Here is a 23433-nt window from a genome sequence, read left to right on the forward strand (position 1 = left end):
CTGCCCTTTGGAAACCAACTCCAAGTCTTTGATGACGCAGTAACTGCAACTTGCTAAGAATGAGGAGCTTGAAAATAATATTGCCCCACAACTGCACAACTGTTTACTGCTACATAGGCATTAGCATTAGCATTATCAGTCAGGAACTTCATCCATTGTTGTGTTTACGATAGAATGAGTTAAGATAAGCCCACTGTGTTCTTTCAGGGCAGACTGAATGCTACAGTAACTTGGCACAGAAGAGTGATGAGACAGTCTGACCAGGATTCGGGCTAGCTGGTTAGCATGCTAACTTCAGCAGAGGAAAAGAAAATATATAAACGGTGGCAAAAAAAAGAAGCTGGAGTCACCAAAATCAAAAACTTTACAATACTTAATTTAGTGTGTAATAATGGATTAAAGGAATAAATAATAGAATCTTATTGTAAAATCTTATCTCTTCCTGGTCTGTTCAGGTCTCAAATAGTAAATCAATCTAAAAGCTTCATTTTGAAAAAAAAAAGTTCATAAATAAAATAAAGTGGTTTATGGTTTGTTGTCAGTAATTACAATATAATACTAATCATAATATTGATGTGATATTTTTAACATCAGTAAGGGAAACCGGGGATGGTTGTAACACTTTTTGTCTCAGCTCCCATAACTTGCAGGGTGTTCATGGTTGGGCTCTCAAATTTTGACACAGAGTACCCTCATTTGTCCTCTACAAATAGCAATGCCCTAAACTTCTCAAGTATATCACAGAATTCACTATTTGATGTCAAATGCAAGGAGTGCCACTGTTACAACCTACCCCACTACCAGGGAAGGTTTACACACAACCTGGGGTAAATTGTAACAGTGAGATTAAAAACTAAAAACTGAGACCAAACCAAAAGACATGCATCTAAGTAAGTTTATTGTGCATGATGTTCCAACACTAAAGCATCTTCCTTTGGTTCAATATGAACAAAAAGAATTCATCACTGACAGCTAAATGAAGAACAGTGATGGTGGTGTGGATCCTAACATTAGAAAGCTGTCTTTAAGAATATATTCTGATAATACCAGTGAATGGTGTACATGTATGAACCTTCAACAGGAGGTCAGAAGCAGATCATACAATTCCAGGAAAGATGGTGACACTTAATGACACTTACAATAATAAAACAACAAAGGTAAAAGGTGTAACAACCATCCCCACTCCTGTCAGCCATTGTTTGACCAGCTGTACCACCATGGTGGTTTAAAATAAACATTGATGAAATGACTCATATGTTACCTAAGAACCTGCTCTTTCATCTTATACAAGTTACATAATTCAAACTTCAACGGTATCGATACCAGTCAAAATTTAGGCTCGGTCCAAAATATTAGTTTTTTAAAAAATGTTTTTTGGCTGTAAAACCTACACACTTCTTCACACAGCCATGCAAATTCACATGCAATGTCAGGGAGTGAGTGGGTACACATGATATTGATCACATAACTCTAATGTTATCCTTTATTGGTGAAAGTGATGATGTTACAACCATCCCTGGTCTCCTCTATATTGTCATTTGTACCATAGAATTCTGTCATAATGAGAGTAATGCATCTTTATCATTTAAAAGTGTTTTAAAATTGTCAAAAGGACTTCTCAAACTTGCACAGTATCCTTATTGTTTTGTTTCTTGTTACATAGATTGTTTGTCTTTTGATGTGCTTGTTTGAGACAAATAAAAATCAAATCAAATCGAAGGACTGTGAACAGTCATTTATGCCACAGTTTTGGTACCATAACAGAACACCACTCTGATGTGGTCTTTTAACTAAATGGCGTTAAATCTCACCAGATGCTGAAAAGAGTGATTAAAATTGAGACAGATGAGATGATAAGATGCCAGGGGAAAGGACTGTCCTCTGATTCACCAAAAGAGAGACATATGGTCACTTCAGTGTGACAGTCACTCCAGAGACACAGAGCCTCTCTGCACAAGAGGCAGACAGTGACAGCGCATTTACAAGGCTTCTATATTTCAAGCACAAGGCAGACATTTAATGAAATTGATATTTGTTGTGGACATTTGAGCAAAGGAATCAATGATTCAACAGGAGAGATAAACTCTGATGTAAACACAAACTGGGAACAATATCACACTCTTTGCTGTAGAAAGAACGTTAGTGAGGGTCGGATGACACGAGCCAGGTCAGTGAGGAAGTGACTGGATGAATGGGAGGAAAGACACCATGACAGGAGAAGACAAACAGAACAACACATTAAGACAGAGAAAGAAATGTGATGTGGACAGAAACTAAGAAGGAAAACAAACAGTACTAAAAGCTATAAAAGTTCATCATCTGATATATCTGATGTGATTGGACATAGGACTTAATGTATCAAACTGTTATTTATTTATTTATGTTTTAATCCTTTTAATGGAGATTTGCATTTTGGGCCTTTTTAAATGTGTTATAAATATATTTGATGTGACATGACTGAACTTAATGCCAAGACTCCTCCGACTCCAACAATACTTGATCACCATCATAACACAGAGACATGACTGAGCAAGTGTGTAATTTGGCAACACTAATTATTAACAGGGTACAGTCAGGAAGAGATTTGACAAGCTCTTCATCTCTGATGAACATTTGGAGGAGAGGAGAGGAGAGGAGAGGAGAGGAGAGGAGAGGAGAGGAGAGGAGAGGAGAGGAGAGGAGAGGAGAGGAGAGGAGAGGAGAGGAGAGGAGAGGAGAGGAGAGGAGAGTTCACCATTTAAACTTTTCATACTTTTTGTGTATCAAGGAATAATGATGCTACTTACAGGTACATGAGAGACTGGAGTCCAATGAACGAGTCCTGGGACAAACTGGTTAACGGGTTGTGATCCAACATCCTGCCACAAACAAGCAAACAAACAAGTTAAATTACATTAATGCAATAATTTGACAAAACTTTATTTTTTGTACTCCTATGAGAGGAAGAGTTAGGCAGCACGGTGATGTGGTAGTTTAGTGGTCCTTTCCAACAAGAAGGTTCTGGGTTCAATTCCCGAGCCTGTGGCCTGACTGGGTGGAGTTTGCATGATCTCCTCTAAATTGCCCACAGGTGTGACTCTGAGTATTTGTGAGGTTGTTTGTCTTCATGTGCCGGCTCTGCAATAGTCTAGTGACCTGTCCGGGTGCAGCCCCCCCCCGCCCACAGCTCTGCACGTACAGACAGTAGAAACGATGGATGGATGGAAAAAGAAGAGTTCCCCTTCCTTCTGCTCTCATATCTGTGTGCTAATTATAAAGCTATTAGCCTGCCTTCGTGACCGGGTACAGTGACTTTCTGGAGTTTCTGAAGTACAACATCATTCACCACTTCACACGTCTTATTACAGGCATTACCATTATAACCTCACTGTTACAAATGATGAACCAATTTTCCACCACTTAAACTCGTCGTACATCTTGGTTTTTAAACACACGGTCGGAGCTTTTTGGTGATTACACCTCTTCTCTGGATGATTTACAACTGTCTCATAAAAAACATCCAGATCTCAGTTATATCCTGTGCTTTTAGTGCTATTGTTTAGTAGCTGGTTCACATATTTGGATTTTCCCAAAGCAGTTATACGATACGACTACTACAGCAAGTACTGTGTGTGTGTGTGTGTGTGTGTGTGTGTGTGTGTGTGTGTGTGTGTGTGTGTGTGTGTGTGTGTATTACTTACAGCCATTCTAACTGATGGAGGTCCCTGAACACACCATGACTGAGGGTGGATATCATGTTCTCACTTAGAAACCTGATTCATACAGGGAACAGAGAAATGTACCAAAAGTCATTATGTTTTTTTTCATTATGTGAAACAAAACAGAACTGAAAGTCTTAGTCAATCAACTGATTAGCCGAGAGAAATTACAGCATTTAGGTTAATATCTTATTTAATAATGAATTTGAGTTTGGTGATCATTGCAAGATGAAGATGTTGGGTTTTCAGACAAAAAATAAAACCAAGAGATACAATACCATGATCCAAATGTTTTTCACATTATTTTCAACATTTCAACAAATAATTAATAGATTAAAAGATTAAACAGGAAATAAATCAATGATAAAAAAAAAAGTATCAGTTATAGCACTAGTACATAGTAGTACAGAGTAGTACATCGAGGATGTCAGAACCTAAAGCAGCTTTGTTGGTGTCTGTAGACAGATTAGAGTGACTGCAGTTGTTTGATGAAGTGAGCTGGGTACTTACAACTTCTTTAAGTTGCGCAGGCCACTGAAGGCGTGTTTGGATATGAACTGGAGGCTGTTGTTCTGGAGAAACCTGAGAGTGGGGGGAAAAAAACAGAGGAAAACTGAGGAATGGGATCAGAAATCATAACTGAGGACATTTATCAGGTTGTTCTTTCATGCACAACTCGAGCAGCTACAACCCCAGCCATCGATCCCTCTCATGAATTTAAACAGCATCCACACACACACACATACATCCACTTGAACAGAATGTCAAAGTGATTAATTTCCTGTTGTTAGAGTGATATCATAATTATCAACCGGTGCACGTTTCTGTCCTCTTTTTAGTCTGCAGTGACAACATAATACACTAATCAGCATATTTCTCCATATCAGCACCAGGAGGGGCGGCCATCTGCACATGCAAATGATGATACTTTAAACAATAAAATAACAAACCAGCAATTACTGACCTTTAATCCTTAAAAAAGGTTTCTATGATTTAGATGTTATTATTATTCAAGGGGCTGCAGACAGACCCAAAGAGCCATTTATCATTGTCCACTTCACTGTATGTTTGTTACAAGCTCACAGCCTCAACCCTCTAAAGAAGAGATACTGCAGCTCTGCATCAGAATAAATATATGACACAACTAACACAATTTCTGGTCTTGCAGACGATTATGTGTTGCCTTGACCCACACTTAAAATACGCAGTGAGTCACTATGATATCATATGGTACATCATATTGTGCGAAATCCATTAACAGATGAAGTTGTGTTGTGTGGTTAAATACTGATGCAATCAGTTGGTGGCATCAAAAAGCATTTAGCTGGAGCATTTATAATCATAAAAAAGAGGATACATTAATTATATCTTATTACAAGTGTCAAAGATGACTGTGTTGTGCTGGTTTTCTTTTGATTATTTATTTTATCTCCTCTGAGATAAAATGGGTTTGTGTCAGGACAAGGTTATGTGTCATTGTGAGAGTGCTACAAGATACTGAAAAACAAATTAAATCAAAATAAATGCGACTGAGAGCCTGGACACTACACCACAAGGCACTTGTATTTTTTATGTTGCTCCATGATTCATAAAAATGGATGAATTGTAAAACTTTGCATGCTGTGTGGACGTGGGAAGCAGCACAAGCACAGAAACACTCACAGTCTCTGTAGGGCGGAGTATTCAGAGAAAACAAAATCCGACAACCCTCGGATCTCATTGCTCCTCAGTGACCTGTAACACAACCCATGAAATGCACATGTTACAAAACCACAACACACATTTTGCATAATCAGACACCTGGAATGCTGATACACTCAGGTACAGAGAGGGAGAGAGACAGAGAGAGTAAAGGTCTAAAGCATTATGTGTGATAAACTGCTGCTTCACTCAGGAATGGCTTTTTAAAAAGTTCTTGCTGCCAAGTTTCCACAGTAACGGAAACATCACCTGTCAGAGTCAGTGAAGCAAAGACTTTAAAGTCCACTGTCCTGGAATGAGGAAAGGTTACGGCGTGGACATCAACATGTACTTTTATAGATACCACCTACCTACAGACGTCTGTCACTGCACAGCAGAGATAAAGAGCGCTCCAGGAAATGGTCAGCACAGACATCAAAGACAGCAGCTAAATTTGATGTCCAACAAAGAGCTTCTATATTCAGGCTTTTATAAATGTCAATATCTCAGCTCCTACTGTTCAACAAAACTGTCAAAAACCTGTAACTGTGCAAAGGATTTCACCGATTCTCAATTTTGATTCATACAAAACTTTCTGTAATGCATCATTACCAAAGATTTTTGTTTGTTTGTTTGTTTTTACAAAACATAAACCAAACAGAAAAACAAGATGGGGCAGAAAAACTGCCTGGACTGTCTATGATGTGAAATTGAGCTGTAAACACCTGTTGCATCACATTTGTATTCTGAACAGAATCAGGTTTCAGTCCTTTATTTCTTTCAGTCCTGTTTGTTTCTCTCCGTCTCTTTGTGCTCATACACACCTTGATTTAATACAGCTAGTTCCTATTAATGTATTTGCATTTACATGTTTTTGTGTTAATGACAGGATGTGACCGGATGCAGCCAGTGAACACAACATTAAATTTAAAGCAATCTTCAAGCTTCTGCTCTGAAAATCCTAATTTTGTAATTATATAATTTTAATTGTCAAATTGAAGACAAAGAGAGTCATATTTAACTGATTCAAATCCTCAGAATAATCCAGTGATACTATAAATACACTGCGTGCACAATTATTAGACATTTGACTTTTTAGTAATGATGCCCCAATTAGCTACTTTTAAGAGTGCAGCATCCATCTGAAAGGCATTTTACAGTTTTTGACTTTTCAGAGTCTGTTAAATCTCTTTTTTGTCTGAGGTAAAGAAGTTGCCTATAATTATGCTGTTAGCCACACCCTCCCTGATTACACAAATACACATCACCCCATAATGCTTAAATCCAACAAACATTAATTTATATAGGTTGAAGTTGAAGAATATATATAAAAATGATAATAAGGTCAAAATACTCACTTGCCTAATAATTGTGCACGCAGTGTAGAGAAGGTAAAAGTGAGATAATGAGATTCTTTATTTCAAACCAAAAGCAAATAGGGAAAAAATAGTTTTCCGTGCGTAGATGTAGAGCAAACACAAGAGCCATCATCCAAAGCCATTAAAGGTTGCAGTAAATATCCAGACTCATAATACACAGTGTTTAGTGAAGGCTGAAAGAATTTAATTAAAAGCATTAAGAGTATTTTGTTGAGTATTTTAGAGGTAGAAACTGCTTTTTGGCAGTGAGATTAATCATCAAAGGCAACACGTCATTTGCATGTGTACAGAAATTGATACGAGATTTCAGGCTTAGATGTTTAATGAATCTGATTGATGGCATTTAAAATTATTAAAATTTAATCACAATAACATGTAAAATTGCACCAAACGTCTTATTAGCATCCTGTTAGTGGCGTGAAGCCCTGTGTGGAAACAAAGCAGACTCACTTTTTGTGTGACTTTGTAAAATAATTTTAATTCCAAGAGGATCTAATTCTGCACTGAAGTGCTTCTCCAGTCATAGTTTGATCTTAAATCAAAATCTGATCCAAGCCAGACGGCTCCTTAAAAGCCATCACAGAACCAGAGGGACTGAATTTAGATTTTCTGGCTAAGCTGATGAACTGTCCAGGGAACAGATACTTGAAGAATTTTTTCTTCAATGATTAAACCATGATGGTGTGTGCAGATGTTCATGTATCATTTAATAAGTTGTGCATTGTAATGGAATTTTTTATGTTTATGACCCTTGATTGAACTTTGAAGATGTATGCTCATGAACTTTAGGTGAACTTCAAAGAAAGCGCAAGTTGCACTTGTCTGCTGTGCATAGAGCAGTATGCAGGTGTCCGACTTGGTTCCTGTTATTTTATGATGATTACGCTTAAGCAAGCAGTTGTCTCCATATCCAAAACCACAGTGAGATGTCAACGAAATGTCAACATGCTGAAGTGTGAAAAAACCACAACAAACCTTAAGTTGCAGTCAACCACTAGCTTCCTGCCTTTACATATGAGCTGATCTTCTAATAGTCCAATGATATGTCATGAGCGCTAAGTGCAAACTTGTACTATGCAAACTTATTCTGCAAGAATGCAATAATGTTATTGGACAATGTATGATGCTGCCTCCAAAGAGGAGCACATGGCTCCTTCCTGCTCTTGTGCCTATGTAACCTGACGTTACCAAATCTCAGTGTGCACTCTCGTACAGACTTTTGTGTGTACGACAGTCCACCTCTTGCAAGATAAAATAAAATACTTAAAATGAAACCTCAATTTGCTGGACTTATGATTTTCTCTCTCACAAGTTAAAGGAAATTTCCACAACAGCATCCCCAAACAAAAATGCACCAATAAGGTAAAGGTCAAATTTGCACCGGTAAACGCCAGTGATCCCAGTGTTAGCTGTTATTGCCTGAAGTCAATAGCAGCTTGTCATGGTCGGCCCCCGTCTGAACAAAGTCTGTGCAGTTTGTTGGCGAGCTGTGCTGATAAATCACCAGGACGTCAGGAGAACAAGCTGAATGAGAGAACAAGCTCTGCAGCTAAAGGTCATTTTATGGATGACCGCTCCTGACTACTCAATAGAAAGTGTCTTCTATCAGTAAACGGGGCATAATTATCAGGTTATAACTGATTTTCAGCCTTGAGGAAAGTAATGAACCTGCAATTAAAATCATTCAGAATAAACAGCCTCTTTTAGAGTGCTAGCATTTAGAAGACCAATGGGTATTATGAGCCATTTTATTGCCTCTTTGGTCACACAGCGATCAATGGTGTGAGGCTTCTTTCTGAGAGACTAATTTGAAAAGGAATGAATGATTTAATTAAGAAATTAGGCCTCAACGAACTAGAATGAGTTTACAGATTCAGAGAAACTGAGACAGAGTTGTACTGTAGGACGTTTAAATTACCCATCAACCTCTAAAAGTCTTATTTCCTCAAACAGAAAGACAAGAGACTGCAGATGATAAATTCACTTTCATACCCACTTAATAAAAGTAATAAATGGTGCTATGAAGACATTAAACCACAGCCGTGAATGCTTCATAAAACAAATAAGATTGTAACAATAAATTACTGCCGAAATACTGAAACTAAATTACAGTATGTATCATGTGGGGATTTTTGTAGTATTTAGTATTTAATTTGATAAAATAAGAGAGAATTAAGCGATAGTTTCCTATTCTGGGTCAGAGACTTTAGTACACACATAAAAGAAAACAGACTTGAAGAAATATAACTTGGAGTTTCAGATTAGATTAATGTGACATTGCCAGTTTTAAATTGTTTAATTAATGTTAGAATAACATTGGGTTAGTCAGTGCCTGTGGATTATATTTTACTTTGGAAAAACATCATATTGGCTCGGAGTAGGTTATACGTTTGCTTTGGAGGGAAATTAGTTTAACAGTCAGGGATTAGGGATAATCATATTGTGATTGGTCGATTTTCAGTGTAAACAACTCAATTACATACTGTATGGCAAATGATCAGTAAATCATGGTACTGGTTTAATTATCTTATGTGGAAATATCACACATAATAAAGACTGGAGGTGGAGGACAAAAGCTGGTCAATGTGTCTGTCAACACCAGACATCTCTTTTGTTTCTCCATACAGACTAAAGGGTTTCTGACTGAACCAAACCATCAGTCAAACTCAACCCGAGAGAGACCAGAGAACAAGAGGATATTTTTATCCGTCTCCCTCTGTGGACTGTCCTACTGATGCTGGGTGCTGTTCAAGTCTCTGAGGGTTTCCCTGCTGGTGAATTGGTCTCAAGGGGAGACAGGTTTCCATGGAGACAGTAATAAGTGTGACCCCTGGTCTCTGGCTTTGCTCTGGGTCTTGACTGATTCAGCAGCTCGTCCCAACCCCCCCACCTACATAAATCTGACTGACAGCAGCAGAGTTTCCGACGTTTTTTACGAAGTGTACGAACTGCAGATACTGGGAAAAAAAACGAGTCTGGCACGCTGACGTGAAGAAATCAGTGAGAGAGAGAAAATCCTGCTTCTTTTTTCATTTGGTGTTAATTGGATTCTGGTGATTTTTCTCAAGTCGTCCCTCTGCTCTAAAACCACCCTTTGTCAGAAACTGTGTTGTTAACAACTCAGTAAGAAGCATTCATTCACTGCATATAATTAAATCACTATAATCAAATGACTTTTAGCAGCTCTCATCTACAGTACCTCATTTATACCGGGTGTGTTGAAATCATTCAAAAGGATTGAAGATTGAAGGTTTCATTCTTAACAACATCTTCAAGAAAAGAAAGAACGACCTGCTTCTCATGTTCAAACTCAGATGAGTGTCTGAAAAAACAGACAAAGACACACACATGGAAACACAGATGTATACGCAGAGTGAGGGGAGACTTACAGCCAGGTAACGTTTGGAGAGAGCCGGGGGACGTCCTGCAGGTTGACCTCCACACACTCCACATCTGTCTGTATGCAGTCACAACTCTCTGGATACTCCTGTAGATCTACACACACACACACACAATTAATTGACTTCTAATGTATTAGTTTATACGACACAAAATGAAACCTTCATGACCAGATTAATCGTTGGATGAAATCCCAGACACTATTCCCCAGAGGTTAAAATGATTCAATTTACAATGATCGTGACTTCTGGGGAACATAACCAGTAAATGTTGTTTTTTTAGCTGAGAAAATGACAAACATTTAATAAGACGTTTATGTGCCAGATCAGAATTGGGCTTAATTTTGACCATGTCAAGTACGTCATGAGCAAGTCACATTAAATACAAGCTGTTCATTAGATCCCAGCAGAGGACGGGCTCAGTGACTCTGATATCGTGTTACCTCTCCAGTGAGCTCAGCGTATGCAGCTGTGGTAAACAGCTTCTAAATCTGCACTGGGAGAGAAAATGGACAACCAGTGAATCCATAATTAAGATTGCTGTAAATGTAGATTCATGGTCAATCAGCTTTTTGTCAACTCATTGTTTCAGCTCGTTTTCTAACGGTGTGGAAATTTGTTTTCCACACAAGTTAATCAATACAATCACAGACTGCTATCTCTCTCAACGACATGATATTATCTCCCATCATCTTCACCTCGGCTGTGCCCTGGCAGATGCTTGTTATTTGGTGCACAAAATCATTTTGTAACAGATATAAAACAACGAGGGCTGGAGAATGGAGCTAGAGCTTCATGACGTGCTGTCACAACATCACCCTGTGTCCTTAGTGATTACATTTCTATACTGAGCTGCATTTTGATGGGGGTTTTCTATCAACTTCAAAAGGATTATGTTGTTCAGCATTTACTAAATATCTGGCAAGTTGCAAATGTGTTGAAACTGAACGCATCAGTAAAATGTTCACAGAAAAGATATTTACTGTATGTTCTGGCAAAATAATCAGCCATGCAGCACAATATCTACTCATAAACAACAGCTTTCTATGGTCGGGTTTCGGTTCCGACAGCTGGTCAAGGTGAGAGAGAGACTGTGGTCTGGTTTAACACAGAAACACTTCACATTCATTCAAAAAATGTTGTAAATCTATGAATCTTATACAGCCACAGGGCACTGTCGCAGTTCATTTGTATATGAATGTAAAAAAACAAACTCTCTTGGAGACCATGCTGCAGAGAAAGGTGAACGCATAAATCAGAGACACTTACAGCACTCATCGAGGAAGTACTGGTCCACAGGATTGGCATCCTGCAGCGTTCGACCAAATAAGTCGGCCCATCCTACGTTGTCCCCTGCAAAGGCAAACAAAAGACTATAGTCATCTTGTTGTTATCATCACCAAAGACGGGTGTATGTGTTTGTGTGTGTGTGTGTGTGTTTGTGCGTGGACTACTTGATTGTCATTTATAAGTTGCTAGGTTACATGCATAAAAGGTAACAATAAACGTCAGTCAAGCATAAAGCAGTCTGTGTCCTAAATTATCATCACAAGCATGGAGGGATTATCTTTGTTGAATCGCCTCAGCACAACAAAGACACATCTCTGCACCCTGAATGACTCTGGATTTTGGACAGAGAGGATTTTCAGTCATGGATGTGGTCATTCTGGGGACAGATTCAACAGTTCAACTACACCTGAAGAGATGTGACACAGCACAGCCTCAAACATTGAAGGGACTTGTAAATGTTGTAAATAAGCATAATTGGTCCCAGGCTAAAAAATGCAAAACTTCATCAGGAGACAAGTTATAGACTTAAAGGGATAGTTCAACATTTTTGCAAATTGGCCCATTGCCATAATAGCTATAGTCATAGCAGTAGGTTTGTTACCTTTAATTGTCGGTGCAAGCTATTTTTAGAACGGCGGAGCAGAGCCGCGAGCTGCTCAGAGCTACGCTACGGAGGCTCATGGGATTTCTTGGTTTCCCTCATCAAACTCATCAAATACACAATCCAACAACTCCAAAACGCTCTGGTGGACAAGTTGTGACCTTCCCCTTCCCCTTCCCCACACTGAGCAGCTTGCGGCTTTGTGCTGCCATTCTAAAAATAGTTTGCAGCGACAATTAAAGTTAACGAAGCTACTGCTATGACTATAGGGATAATGGCAATGGTCCAATTTGCCAAAATGTTGAACTACTGTATCCCTTTAACAAAAGTTGGTCTCAACAACTGTCATACATAACTGCCCCACAGACCTCCCATTAACCGTTGCTGACAGGGATTTTAATGAGTGTCAACAAGTCAAATGAAATCCTCCAGTCATCACTTTAAACACCACTTCATTATTTACCTTTCGTTCATGTAACCTAGCAACCTATCGGTGTCAATGAAGCCGTCTTCACACACTCATGTCTTCTCTGAAAAAAGGTTGACGACAACTTCCTCACACATAGTGGCGTTCAATATTGAGCCAATCGTAGCTGTCAGACATGTCAGTGAAAAGAAGCCGGCACAGCAGCCTCAGCCTTTCACTCAGCTCTCATTCATTCAAAGCCTCTCTGATGCTGCACTGGAGGCTGTTACACTAAGTGAACACAGCTAAGTCACTGGTGATGAGGAGGAGACAGGACAGATATGTGCCTGATGGATCCTTTTTTTTTTTTTTTTGCTGTCATCTCCAGGAAATAAAGTTTCTAGGCTTTTTACAAACTGTTTTACTGAAATTACAGCGACATAAATCATAAATGCCGAAGAGGAAATTGCTATTTTATGTATGAATGCAGATGGTGAAATGTGCCAGGCTGAGCTGAGCTGAGCGCCTTTTCAACCCTTAAATTACCCATGAATCCTTCCTGTTGCAAAGTGACCCAGCCTAATATCTACATTACATCTTCTCAGGCTGAACTGGACTGGCAGCTTCATCTGAACTCCGTGCTCTGCTCAGCTCTACACAGCTGTCATCCCTGTTCATATACTTTCATGTTTGTGTCACTGTTGACTCAACAGATAATCAGCACTCTGATAGATGTTATGCACCCACATCGGTGACAATTCAGAGCTGCCTTTCACTTTGAGATTTCAGGACCGAGTTTGTCTTCCAGTAGAAACAGTGCAGTCCTCTTCAGCAGCTCATCATGTAGACTAAACAACAGTTTACTGCAGACCATCCAGCCACTGCTCGGCTCAGCTATCTGCCTGTCTCACCTAGTATGCTTTGGCGAGCCTCAGAGCCCAACACACAGCCAGCTGAAACACTTTGTGTTAGACGTTCTCTGGGCTCATTACCAGTTCCCTCACAAAAGCGTATAGGCTTTACTTGTCCTCTATTTTTCATTCTCATTGACAGGACTGTTCATCCGAGCCTTGAGAGCAGTGATACGGTGACAGCACCAGCAGGGCTGAATTTAAACCGCTTACTTAGGTTGAGATTCTGGCTGGAGTCTACACTTAAATCTGCACCTGCAGAGGCTTCAGTATTAGAGATACAGCTCATAAAGGGGAGTTTGAGAGTATCATCAGATACAGATCTCAGCCACGACCACACACATCAGCACAGGCTGTTGCGTGAAATCGGAGGTCTACTGTTAGATCCACGGCCAATTTCACTCAGATTCTCTGCAGCTATGTCCTTATCTGTGTTTACAATGTCTGATAAATGAATCATTTTAAATACTGGAAACGCCAAATACTTGTGCTTGAGTTATGTACAGTAATTACCAGTGTGTTACCAGCACTCCAGCCCCTCTGTGGGTACTATAAAACACTAATCCCTGTGAGTTCACCATTTGCATCACAGCTCAGCTGACCACTGCAGTGGAGGATGGAGCTGGCATCGTGGTCAGATGCTCTTTTCCAATTTCTCCTCTTGTGTAACCTAAATAGGTCTGACAGCAGTTGTGGTAGCTGTGGAGGCTATAGCTCATGGACAAATGAATTTTATAAAGAAACGGTGAGACAGTTCTGGTACTATATTAACAATGACCCTAACATTTTCTCACTCATCAGTGATGCGTTGACAGTCGCTATAAACACAATTTACAATTTGCAGTCGTGTCCACATCATTAGCTGTATGCAGTACTGAGCCAAGCTTTACCTACTGAACAGTACAGATCAAGACAGAGAAAGATGCAGCCTGTGTGAGGACTTGGTGCCCATTGTTAGATTAGTTGTTTTTTTTTTCTCCCCAAAAAAATACTTGTTATTGTGGCAGTGCAGCACAGCATGGCACTGAGGGCAGGCTGCCTGATGAGGAGGACGGGGGAGAGGAGAGATCATTGAGAACAGCAGAATGGGTGTCTGGTTATTTGGAATGAAGGCACAACCACAGCCTGGCTGAGACTAATTTGTGCTTTTTCTTGATCTAGCTGATATGAAAAATACGCTTTCACCCAGCGGCGTACACAGTGTTTTCCAAACACAACGTGTCCTAGAATTTTTGACAAACAGACCAACACTGATGGAGAAACAGGAAACGATTCAAAGAGAGTAGTTGATTCTCAATATCTGTGGAGTGATTTAATGCTCAACAGTTAATTCAATACTGGAATGGCTGTCACAAAGAGTGAGCATCCAGAGGATAAGGACTTGGTCTTGAACCGTGATGTGAAACAGAACACATCTCTGAAACTGGGCAGGTTGTCTAATAAATCAACCTTGCTCTTGTGTGTCTTTTTGTGAGGCTGCCCACGCTGTCGTGAATAAAGATTAGAACACGATGAGGACGTTTTTTCCAGTCACTCATAATCTAGATGGCCAAGGAACCTGAGAGGTTACACAAGAACACAACTCCTTTGGGTCTGATGTTTTCACTAAGATAAAACATTCACATTGAATATTGCCTAACAAAACTTTCAAAAAATGGTCATGGTTGCATCAACGTGACTGAAAATCTGATAAAAATCTGACACCATTTCTTTTCCTGCTGTGGTAAATCAGCCATGGCACAAACGCCGCTGCGAGCACAGCCTCGCCGTATCAACAGTGTGTTGGTGTCTTTGATGAATTATTAGGCATGTCATCTGCAATTCTTAAATCTTTGTCAGCATTTAGGTTCATCACAGCTGAGAAGCTGCATGACACTTGCTGTACATGTAGTCCACACTTGGACCACAGTGACTCCAGTGGTCTAATAAACTGTCAGGGTGGTAGAAGTCTGTGGCTCATCTCACGCTGAAAGCTGCTCTTTGCTGTTGCCAGTGAAGGGCTCAGCCTGTTCCTGTGCAGATAAATTATCTCCAGCATCTATTCGTGTGTTCTCGACTTAAGGATGTGTTTATGTTTGTGGTGGCAGCACTCACACCTTCGTGCCAAATCACACGCAATGTTTCTGCTTTTATGTTTTTGGAGATAAGGCCTTTGCACACTGAGTCCGTTTTTTTCGTCCGAAATCGCCGCACGTCAAAAAATAAATTCGACCTCATGTTGTGTCGATCATGTTTACACACCGAGTCCGAAACTTTCGTCCGTCATTTAAGTTTTCGGAACAGGTTCGATTGAATGCGTTTTTCGCATCCGTGAAAAGTGTCTTTTGACCAATCACATCAGCGTTTCGAGGCTGGAGAGAGAGAGAAAGAGAGAGAGAGAGAGGGAGGGGGGGGATCACCGCTGAGCGTGTGTCTGTGTGTGTGTGCGCCAGCCGCTGTTCAGTATCATGGAAATTGACCGTCTTCTGTTTAATGTGTGAGCTAATAATCAATATCTATCCAACTGGACCACTGACATCCTATAAACAGTTGAAGCGATCATGATAGTTCCTGCTCATTAACAAGCAGCAGATCCCCTCGCTACTGCGTCCTCTCAGGATGGACACTTCATTTCTGGACAAGTGAGAGAACCACAAAGTGCATCACTGCGTGACGATTTTTGTCTCCCTCTCCGAAATTTAGAACACAAAATAAAAACGCATGCGAATAAAACGCAACTCACTCAGTGTGCAAGGAGCCTGTGCGCAACGTTTTTTGTCGGATGACGGATACGAAAAACTCATGCGAAAAAAATGGACTCAGTGTGCAAAGACCTAGTGTCCAGGTTCTCACTAGGTCATAACTGAACACATATATTTGTTGTTAGCTAGCAGCCTCTGAGGTTGTCATACATTGGTTGGAAAGCACACTGAGACTGTCCTAGTAGACAGAACTTTGAGATGATATTTGTGTTTCAACTTTCATCTTTTGCTTGACAGAGTTAAAATGGGGTTTTCTAGTTTTTTGCCTAATGATCAAAATGATTGTCACTGTTGGATGTTGTCTTTGACTATTATTCTTTCTTTAATTAAAAGTTTGTTTTGCTATGATTGCACTAATATCCCATTGAGAGCTGGCACTGGATTATTTGTGTGCCAGAGGGAAGTAATGTGTTGTGGTCTTTTAGGGAGAAAAAAAAAAATCACACAAAACCCATCATGTAAAATTATTAGATACAAGTGGAAATCTTCTTGTTGCTTATTTTTTGTCATCGATATTTCTTGGGTCAGCTCACACATTCCACGACGTTTGCCTATTTGTTTACCACCACTACTCTAGTTCCTATTCAGTATAAACACTTACCACAGCGGCGCTCATCGGCTCCGTTGGGACAGTCTTTGTGTCCGTTACACTGCAAAGCCTGAGGAAGGCACTCGCTCATGTTCCCACATGGGAACTGGCCGAGGGGGCATCCGGTCCCTTCATCCACCCTGCTGCTGGCCACCAGTGCTGGAGAGGAGATGCAAGAAGAACGAGAGATTTCACAGATCTTTCCTCAGAAACATCAATAAATAGTTTCAAGGAGAGGATAAAATGTGACTTCAACTGTTCTGAACTGGTGGTGACCTTCTGAGTAACAGCAGGCAGCTGTAATGTCATGTTTTTTTCTCACCAAATCCAAACTACATAGTCAGATAACAACTCAAAATGATAGAGAGCATTGGCATCTTAGTTTTGTCAGATTTAATAGGCAGGATGAGTCAGGCTATGATGCTGATCACACTGTTAGCTACTCTAATTGTTGACAATCACTCTATTTGGTATCATAAAAATGAGAACAGATGTTAACAGGCATCAGCATATGAACGAGTATTAGTCATTTTTATGAACCCATTTATCTGGAAGTGACACGTCAAAGGAAATTATGTAGAAATAATAAATGTATTCAGAATAATTCTACATAAAAAAGTATACTGTTTTTCAAAAAGAAAGAAGAAAGAAGATAAAAAAAGAAGATAATTCTCGCATTAGCCGGCTACCAAAGACAAAGGTCTACAAATGGTACATGCAACATTACTCCCAGTAGCTTTACCACTGACAGACTCTTGTACTTCTTATATTGTTTTTGCTGCACTGTTGAACAGTGAAATACAGTGTTTCCTCAGTCACTGGAGTGTTTAAGTTGTCTCAAACTTTTTTTGGACAAGAGTTTTTCCTGCAGAAATGGAAGAATAGTGAGCAGTTACTAACACCACCATCACATGCCATTTTAAAATATTAATAAATGTAAAGCAGTTGGTTGATATTTCAATACGTAGGAACTTCTCTATATCTCTGCAATTTCATATTTTGTCTTTAAATCTTCCACTTGTCAGAGCTTTCTGTGGATGCAAAGAATTCCCTTGGGAGTGCTCCAACTGTTATGTATTTTGTATTATTGATCCCAAACTCTGAGTGGGAAGTCCACAGCATGCACATGTAAAGCTGTCGTTTCTGTATTTCTGTACTTTGTGTCTCTGAACCTACACCACTACATCCAAATAAACTACAGCATATCAGGAATCTCCAGCAGACTGTTGTGATCAACCCCTAGACACACAAGGCAGATTTTAATGGAAGTAACAGTAACTAGTGCTGATGAAGGAGTGTTAACATGGACAGAGACCCACTTCTTACATAGTGCCAAGTCACAGGGGGGCCGGGAGGAGAGGTGACAAAAAGTTTAGACAAAAGGAAACGGCATAAAATATAGAAACGAATGGGAGGAGTCAAACAATGTAAAAGTTATGACAGATAAAATTCAACATTAAACATAAAAAGTTTTTTTACCCAAATGTTTAATTGGACTTATTCCTAATTTCCAAATAAAATAGTGCCACAGTTAGAAGAGGGAACAGTCCAATTTAAATCCCATTAAATTTTATAGGAAACTCTGACGTTTAAAATGAATGCCTCTGTGTGCCAGAGCCCATGACGTCAGGACACTGTACTGAGTAGAATAGTGGGGTTTGGTTCTTAACTCCAGCACACTGGATTTTAAATTAAATACTAGCTGTGAGGTATAAGTCCAGTTCGACCTATAGACCTGGAATTCATCCAGTCTGGAAAGTGCATGCAAACACATTCGAGAACTAATATCCAATTTCAAACCCCATGTGATGGCAAACAAAGCCAGCACAGCAACTACAGTAATAGAGGGGAATATTGAGAGCAACCCTCAGCGCTAGAGGAAAGCCCAGCAGTCATAAAAATGTCAAACCTCTGATAAATACCAAACTGCTTAAGGACAGCTCACATGTTTACAAGTGGTCACTGAAACAAGAACATCTAAATAAGGTCTAAAAATTAGACCTCAGAGAACAAGTTTCTCCACAGTGAAGACAAGACTGCGCCGACTTAGAGCAGATCCACACCTCACAAAGAAAACAGAAAGCAGGTAACTCTCATACTGCTGCTACTGTTCTTTACTTTTTGTGTAGGTGGCCTCATCACCACATCTACATCCATCCATCAGCTATATTACTTATCCTTACAGGGCGGTGTGGGGATGGAGACGGTACCAGCTCACACAGGGCGAGGGCGGGGTACATCCTGGTCACCAGTTTATCACAAGGCAGACAAACAGAGAAAGACTATTTTGTATTTTCACCACTGAACCTCACCCAACCGTCTTTGTCTAGTGTCAAGACTGTGGCAGTATAGCACAGGGACAAAGTGCAAACTCCACACAGAAAGCTGTGAGGAGACACCTACAGTACTGTACATGTGCAGGTCTGGACTTCTCCTGTTGTTACTTTAAATCCCTGTAGATGGAGCAGGCTGGGGCAGCAGACCAGCTCGCCTCCGAGAGTACATGAATAGTTTTGTGAGAAAGTTATAAACCACTTCCACAGTTGTGAGTACTCTATATTCCCTATGTTCCCTGGCTCTTTATCATAAACAGATCATTTGTTGCCGACTTTTTCAGTTGAGCAGAGAAAATGGGACAGTTATTGAGAACATCTGGTAAAGCTTCCGCCTACACCAGTCATTATTAGAAAAGATTGAATCTGAATCAGTTTTACAGTCTCTAGAGATTCTTCTTAACCATTAAGAGCAGATACAGTCCGACACCGCAGCTCTGTGTGGCAGGAAACCTTCACACATGGAGACGCCAAGAGATGAAGACTCTAACAAAAACAACAACAACAACAACAACAACAATAATAATAATAATAATAATAATAATAATAATAAGATGCCAGGTTCTGTAGCTTCTTGGACTGGAGGATGTTCACATCATATCTGGTTGAGATACATTTTAAATTTATTGATTTTGCTTTTAATTCTCAATTGGTCTCTTATCTCTGGCTTCTACAGTACTGTATATGACCACTACCCAAATTTTCCAACACTTCCATAAAGATTGCATCCATCAATCAATAAAAATATAGCATATTTCAAATTCAATCCAAAGTCATTTACAAATGTCCAATACAGGCAAAGGCTGAACAGATGGATTTTGAGTCCGTATCTGAAAATATTACCATTTTCAGATTCTCTCAGTTCCTCTGGAGCGTGACGGCTGAAAGCAGCGCTGTTGAAGATTTTTGTTCTACATTTGGTGGCAGGCCAAAAGAGAGGAGATCTAAGACTAAGAGGCTCTGTTGGGTCATAATTTAAAGAATTTTTCAACCATTATCTGGTGCAAGATTCAGTGAGAATTAGTTAGAGTACTCCTGTGATCTGGGCTGCTGGTTATAAAGGTGAGCATTTCTGTTTCTCCTGCTCCTCAGAGAGACAAACGACCACGATGTAGAAATGTTCTTGAAATTATCAAATTCTATTTTTCCGTGAGGTGAGCCCCTGTGCGGTTCATTAGAAGGCGTCTCTGTGTGAGTCCTTAAACCAGTGATTAGTGTTGGTTTATCTATTTTTCATGAATGCTTCAGTGACAGTTAGGGCCAGAGGCAGACTGGTTTCACGTTGTCCAGCCGTCTGTCTGTCAGATTCTCAGGGATCAGCGACGCCGTGATGGAACGTCTTCTAACCCACAAATGTTCACTTGGACTAAAGGATGAAACCATTAGAGTTTAATGGTCAGGGTCAAGGTTATACTAAGTGACCCCTTAAGATGTGGTTTTGGCTTTCTGAACACAATATCACCATCATGGCTTGTGGGAATTTCTCATTTTTGGTGCAAATCTTCAGCGGTACCCACGGACATCGTGAATAGATTTGGATGGTTCAAGGACAATTTATTCATTTGACACTGGATAATTATTTGAGAACTATGAGGCAGTAATTCAATACCAGTGTGTTTTATGTATTCATAATTTAAATCATGACTTAAATTAGTGGTATTATCTTAAAATTATTTGAAGAAAAGTGAACAGTATTTTGAAATGAATAGGCCTTTGTATGAATGTTATGAAGTCGGCATGATATTATCCGTGACTAAAACACTGTATCATTGACCTTGGGGACAAGTAGTGAGGAGCAAGAACAGAGAAATCCTCCTGTGATCTTCATGGTTGTCTGAATCTTGATCCCCGTTCCACCATCTCTGTCCACTGTTCCCAGAAACTCCCAAAACTGGAAACTTCCTGCGGGTGAGTGAACTGCTCCCTCTCCCAAAAGACAGAGAAGACTTGATCTGACAGATCTACAATCCTTACACTAGGGATTAGAATAGACTGTGAGTTATTTGTGACAAACAGTGAGCTGAGGCCTCGTCCTTGTTGCCGTTCATCCTCATGTCACAGAGAATTCAACTCAGATCTGCTCTGTGCTTCACACATCATCTGGAGAAGGTCAAAGGTTTTATCATTATTGATTTTGACCGTGGTATCAACCCAGCAATGTCTGTGATGGAATGTAACTGAGGCTGAGTACAGGAGGTTACAAGAACAATATTGAAGAACAGAACTTGTATTTGAGTATTTTCTTCAGTATTTCCTTTTAATGCTACTTTATACTGCCACATATCACAAAGAAGTATTTTATGTTTTAATCCACTAATTCTATTTTACAGTTATAGGGCTTTTTTTTTTTTTTTAAGTCTATTTAATGTTTAGCACATTTTCCTGCCAGTTCCTTTTCACTGGAGCAGAACTGTGACATTCTCGTGGTGTTACTGCAACAAGCAAAACATTCCCGCAACTCTTCGACTGTTGAACAAAATAACTCTGTTGAGTAAAAACAGATTCTAATCCAAACAAAATCCAAGACAGGTGTTTTGGCCTTTCAATAACATCAAGACTTTTCATTTTACCAGCTTCCCTACCACCAATCACAGCTAATTTACCAGGGAGTCCTGAAGTGTCCTTCAAACCATCATGACACACTGAATTAGCTGCAAATTGAACAGCAAAAACAGATTGTTGAAACATAACAACATCAGCATTCTGTGCTGTGTCTGTGCGTGCCTTTTGTGTCCTAGAAATGCTCATACAAGACCACATCTACCACACACAGAAAGACCTGAAGATGAATCATAGACTGGGAGGGGAAGGCACTGAATGTATAGTACTGACTGTCTCAACTGCATGAGTCATCAAAACATATGTAATGTTTAAAAGAAGCATAAATAAAAATGTCTGAGGACAGTGAAACATACTACTACTACTAATAATAATAATAGCAATAATATAATATATAATATAATAAAGCAAAGCAAAACATAAATAAAAAATCTTACTTGCTTTGCATGTTTAATATGAGAAATTCAGAGCAAGAGAGAAAACACATGTACGAGTGACAACATACACAGAATTGTGATAAAATTAGATATTTCATTAAAAATGATAAAATTTAAGCAAAAATGAAATCCAGATTTTTTTTCTTTTTTTTCCAGAAATGATGAATTAATAGCTGCGACCACTACAAATATAACCCCGGGAACTGATAGGATGTGTGTTTCTTTCACTTAGTCGACCCATGAGACCGCGGGAAATGATTGAAGCAACAATTATAGCCTATTAAGTTTTAAACCCCATCAGGCTGCGTATCACTGAGGATCAGCCAGAACATACTGTAAACGACCATTGTCTCGTGGCTGGTCGGCTTAACTGATAACCCTTAAATAACAAAAAAGAAATGAGACAAATAGACATAAATTCGTGTGGGTCTTAATAAAATCACTCCCCCACCTTTGGTGTGTGTTTACCTCTGATCTCTGTGTGGGTCCAGTGGAGGAGTAAAATGAAGACAGTCACGTTCATCCGGAGCCTCAGAAGTTTTCCTGCGCTCATGTCGCACCGGCTGTGATCCCTCACACGGATCCAGGACCAGGACAGATTCCTCCCCCGTGGATACCGCCAAACAATCGCCAGATAAGTCAGAAGAAGTCCCGGTCCCGGTCGATGTGTTACGATGTGGAGCGGATCCCACGTTAAATAATAGAGGGAACTAAGGCATCGGGTGGATCAGCTCAAGTAGCAGCGCTCAAAGGAAAACGGGGCCGGTGCGTAAAGACAGCCACATCCACATCCACATCCTCTCCTCAGCGCTCTCTGTAGACTCTGTAGACTCTGTTCAAGCCGCCGGGTCCTCCTCACTTCTCCCTCTCCCTCTCCCTCTCCCTCGCGCACACACAGATGCACGCGCACACGCACAACCAGCCACATACCCCAAAGGCTTCCTCCACCTGCCTCCTCTGTTTCTTTAAATATAACTTTTGAACATCGTTTTCATCACTTTTCACACAAACATATTATCTCTAATGCACCTGGAGAGGCGTAGTGCTTCCCCCCAAGCAAAGAGTGAAGAGTGAAATAAAGGGATAAAAGAAGTGGTGCACCCCCTCCCATCCCCTCCCACCTCCACCTGCAGCTGCAGGACCACAGGCTGGTGGACCTTCCAGCCTGAGGTCAGAGACCTGCTGGCAGCACAGGAACACTCTGATTTATATCTGTTGTACTAAGCCTAATGTTCTCTGAGTCATTCATGACTTGTTTTAGATGTAAGAGCTAAAACTGAAAAACAGTTTTGAACTTATTCAGTATTCAACAATAAGTTAATAGTTGCAGGCTACTTCTTTCATTTTAGTTGACTTGAAGGGATATGGGTGGATCTGCTTCCCTGCAGGCATACTGTTAGGGTTTGATTAT

At 40.0% G+C, this 23433-nt stretch overlaps 1 protein-coding gene across 1 annotated transcript in view; it reads right to left on the reverse strand.

Annotated features, from left to right (window-relative positions):
* rxfp2a (relaxin family peptide receptor 2a) overlaps positions 1-22760 on the reverse strand; it is a 42280-nt gene extending 19520 nt beyond the window's left edge. Inside the window, exons 1-8 of the mRNA XM_085798606.1 lie at positions 22491-22760; positions 16706-16852; positions 11425-11508; positions 10147-10252; positions 5361-5432; positions 4209-4280; positions 3681-3752; positions 2787-2858 (exon numbers count right to left, since the gene is read on the reverse strand). Of these exons, the coding sequence (XP_085654732.1) occupies positions 2787-2858; positions 3681-3752; positions 4209-4280; positions 5361-5432; positions 10147-10252; positions 11425-11508; positions 16706-16852; positions 22491-22575 (710 nt within the window). The 5' untranslated portion in view covers positions 22576-22760. The remainder of the gene's footprint in view (positions 1-2786; positions 2859-3680; positions 3753-4208; positions 4281-5360; positions 5433-10146; positions 10253-11424; positions 11509-16705; positions 16853-22490) is intronic.
* Positions 22761-23433: the final 673 nt, after the last annotated feature.

Source organism: Trachurus japonicus, chromosome 14 (assembly GCF_045865225.1).
Source record: "Trachurus japonicus isolate A0001 chromosome 14, Traja_1.0".
Lineage (NCBI taxonomy): Eukaryota > Metazoa > Chordata > Actinopteri > Carangiformes > Carangidae > Trachurus > Trachurus japonicus.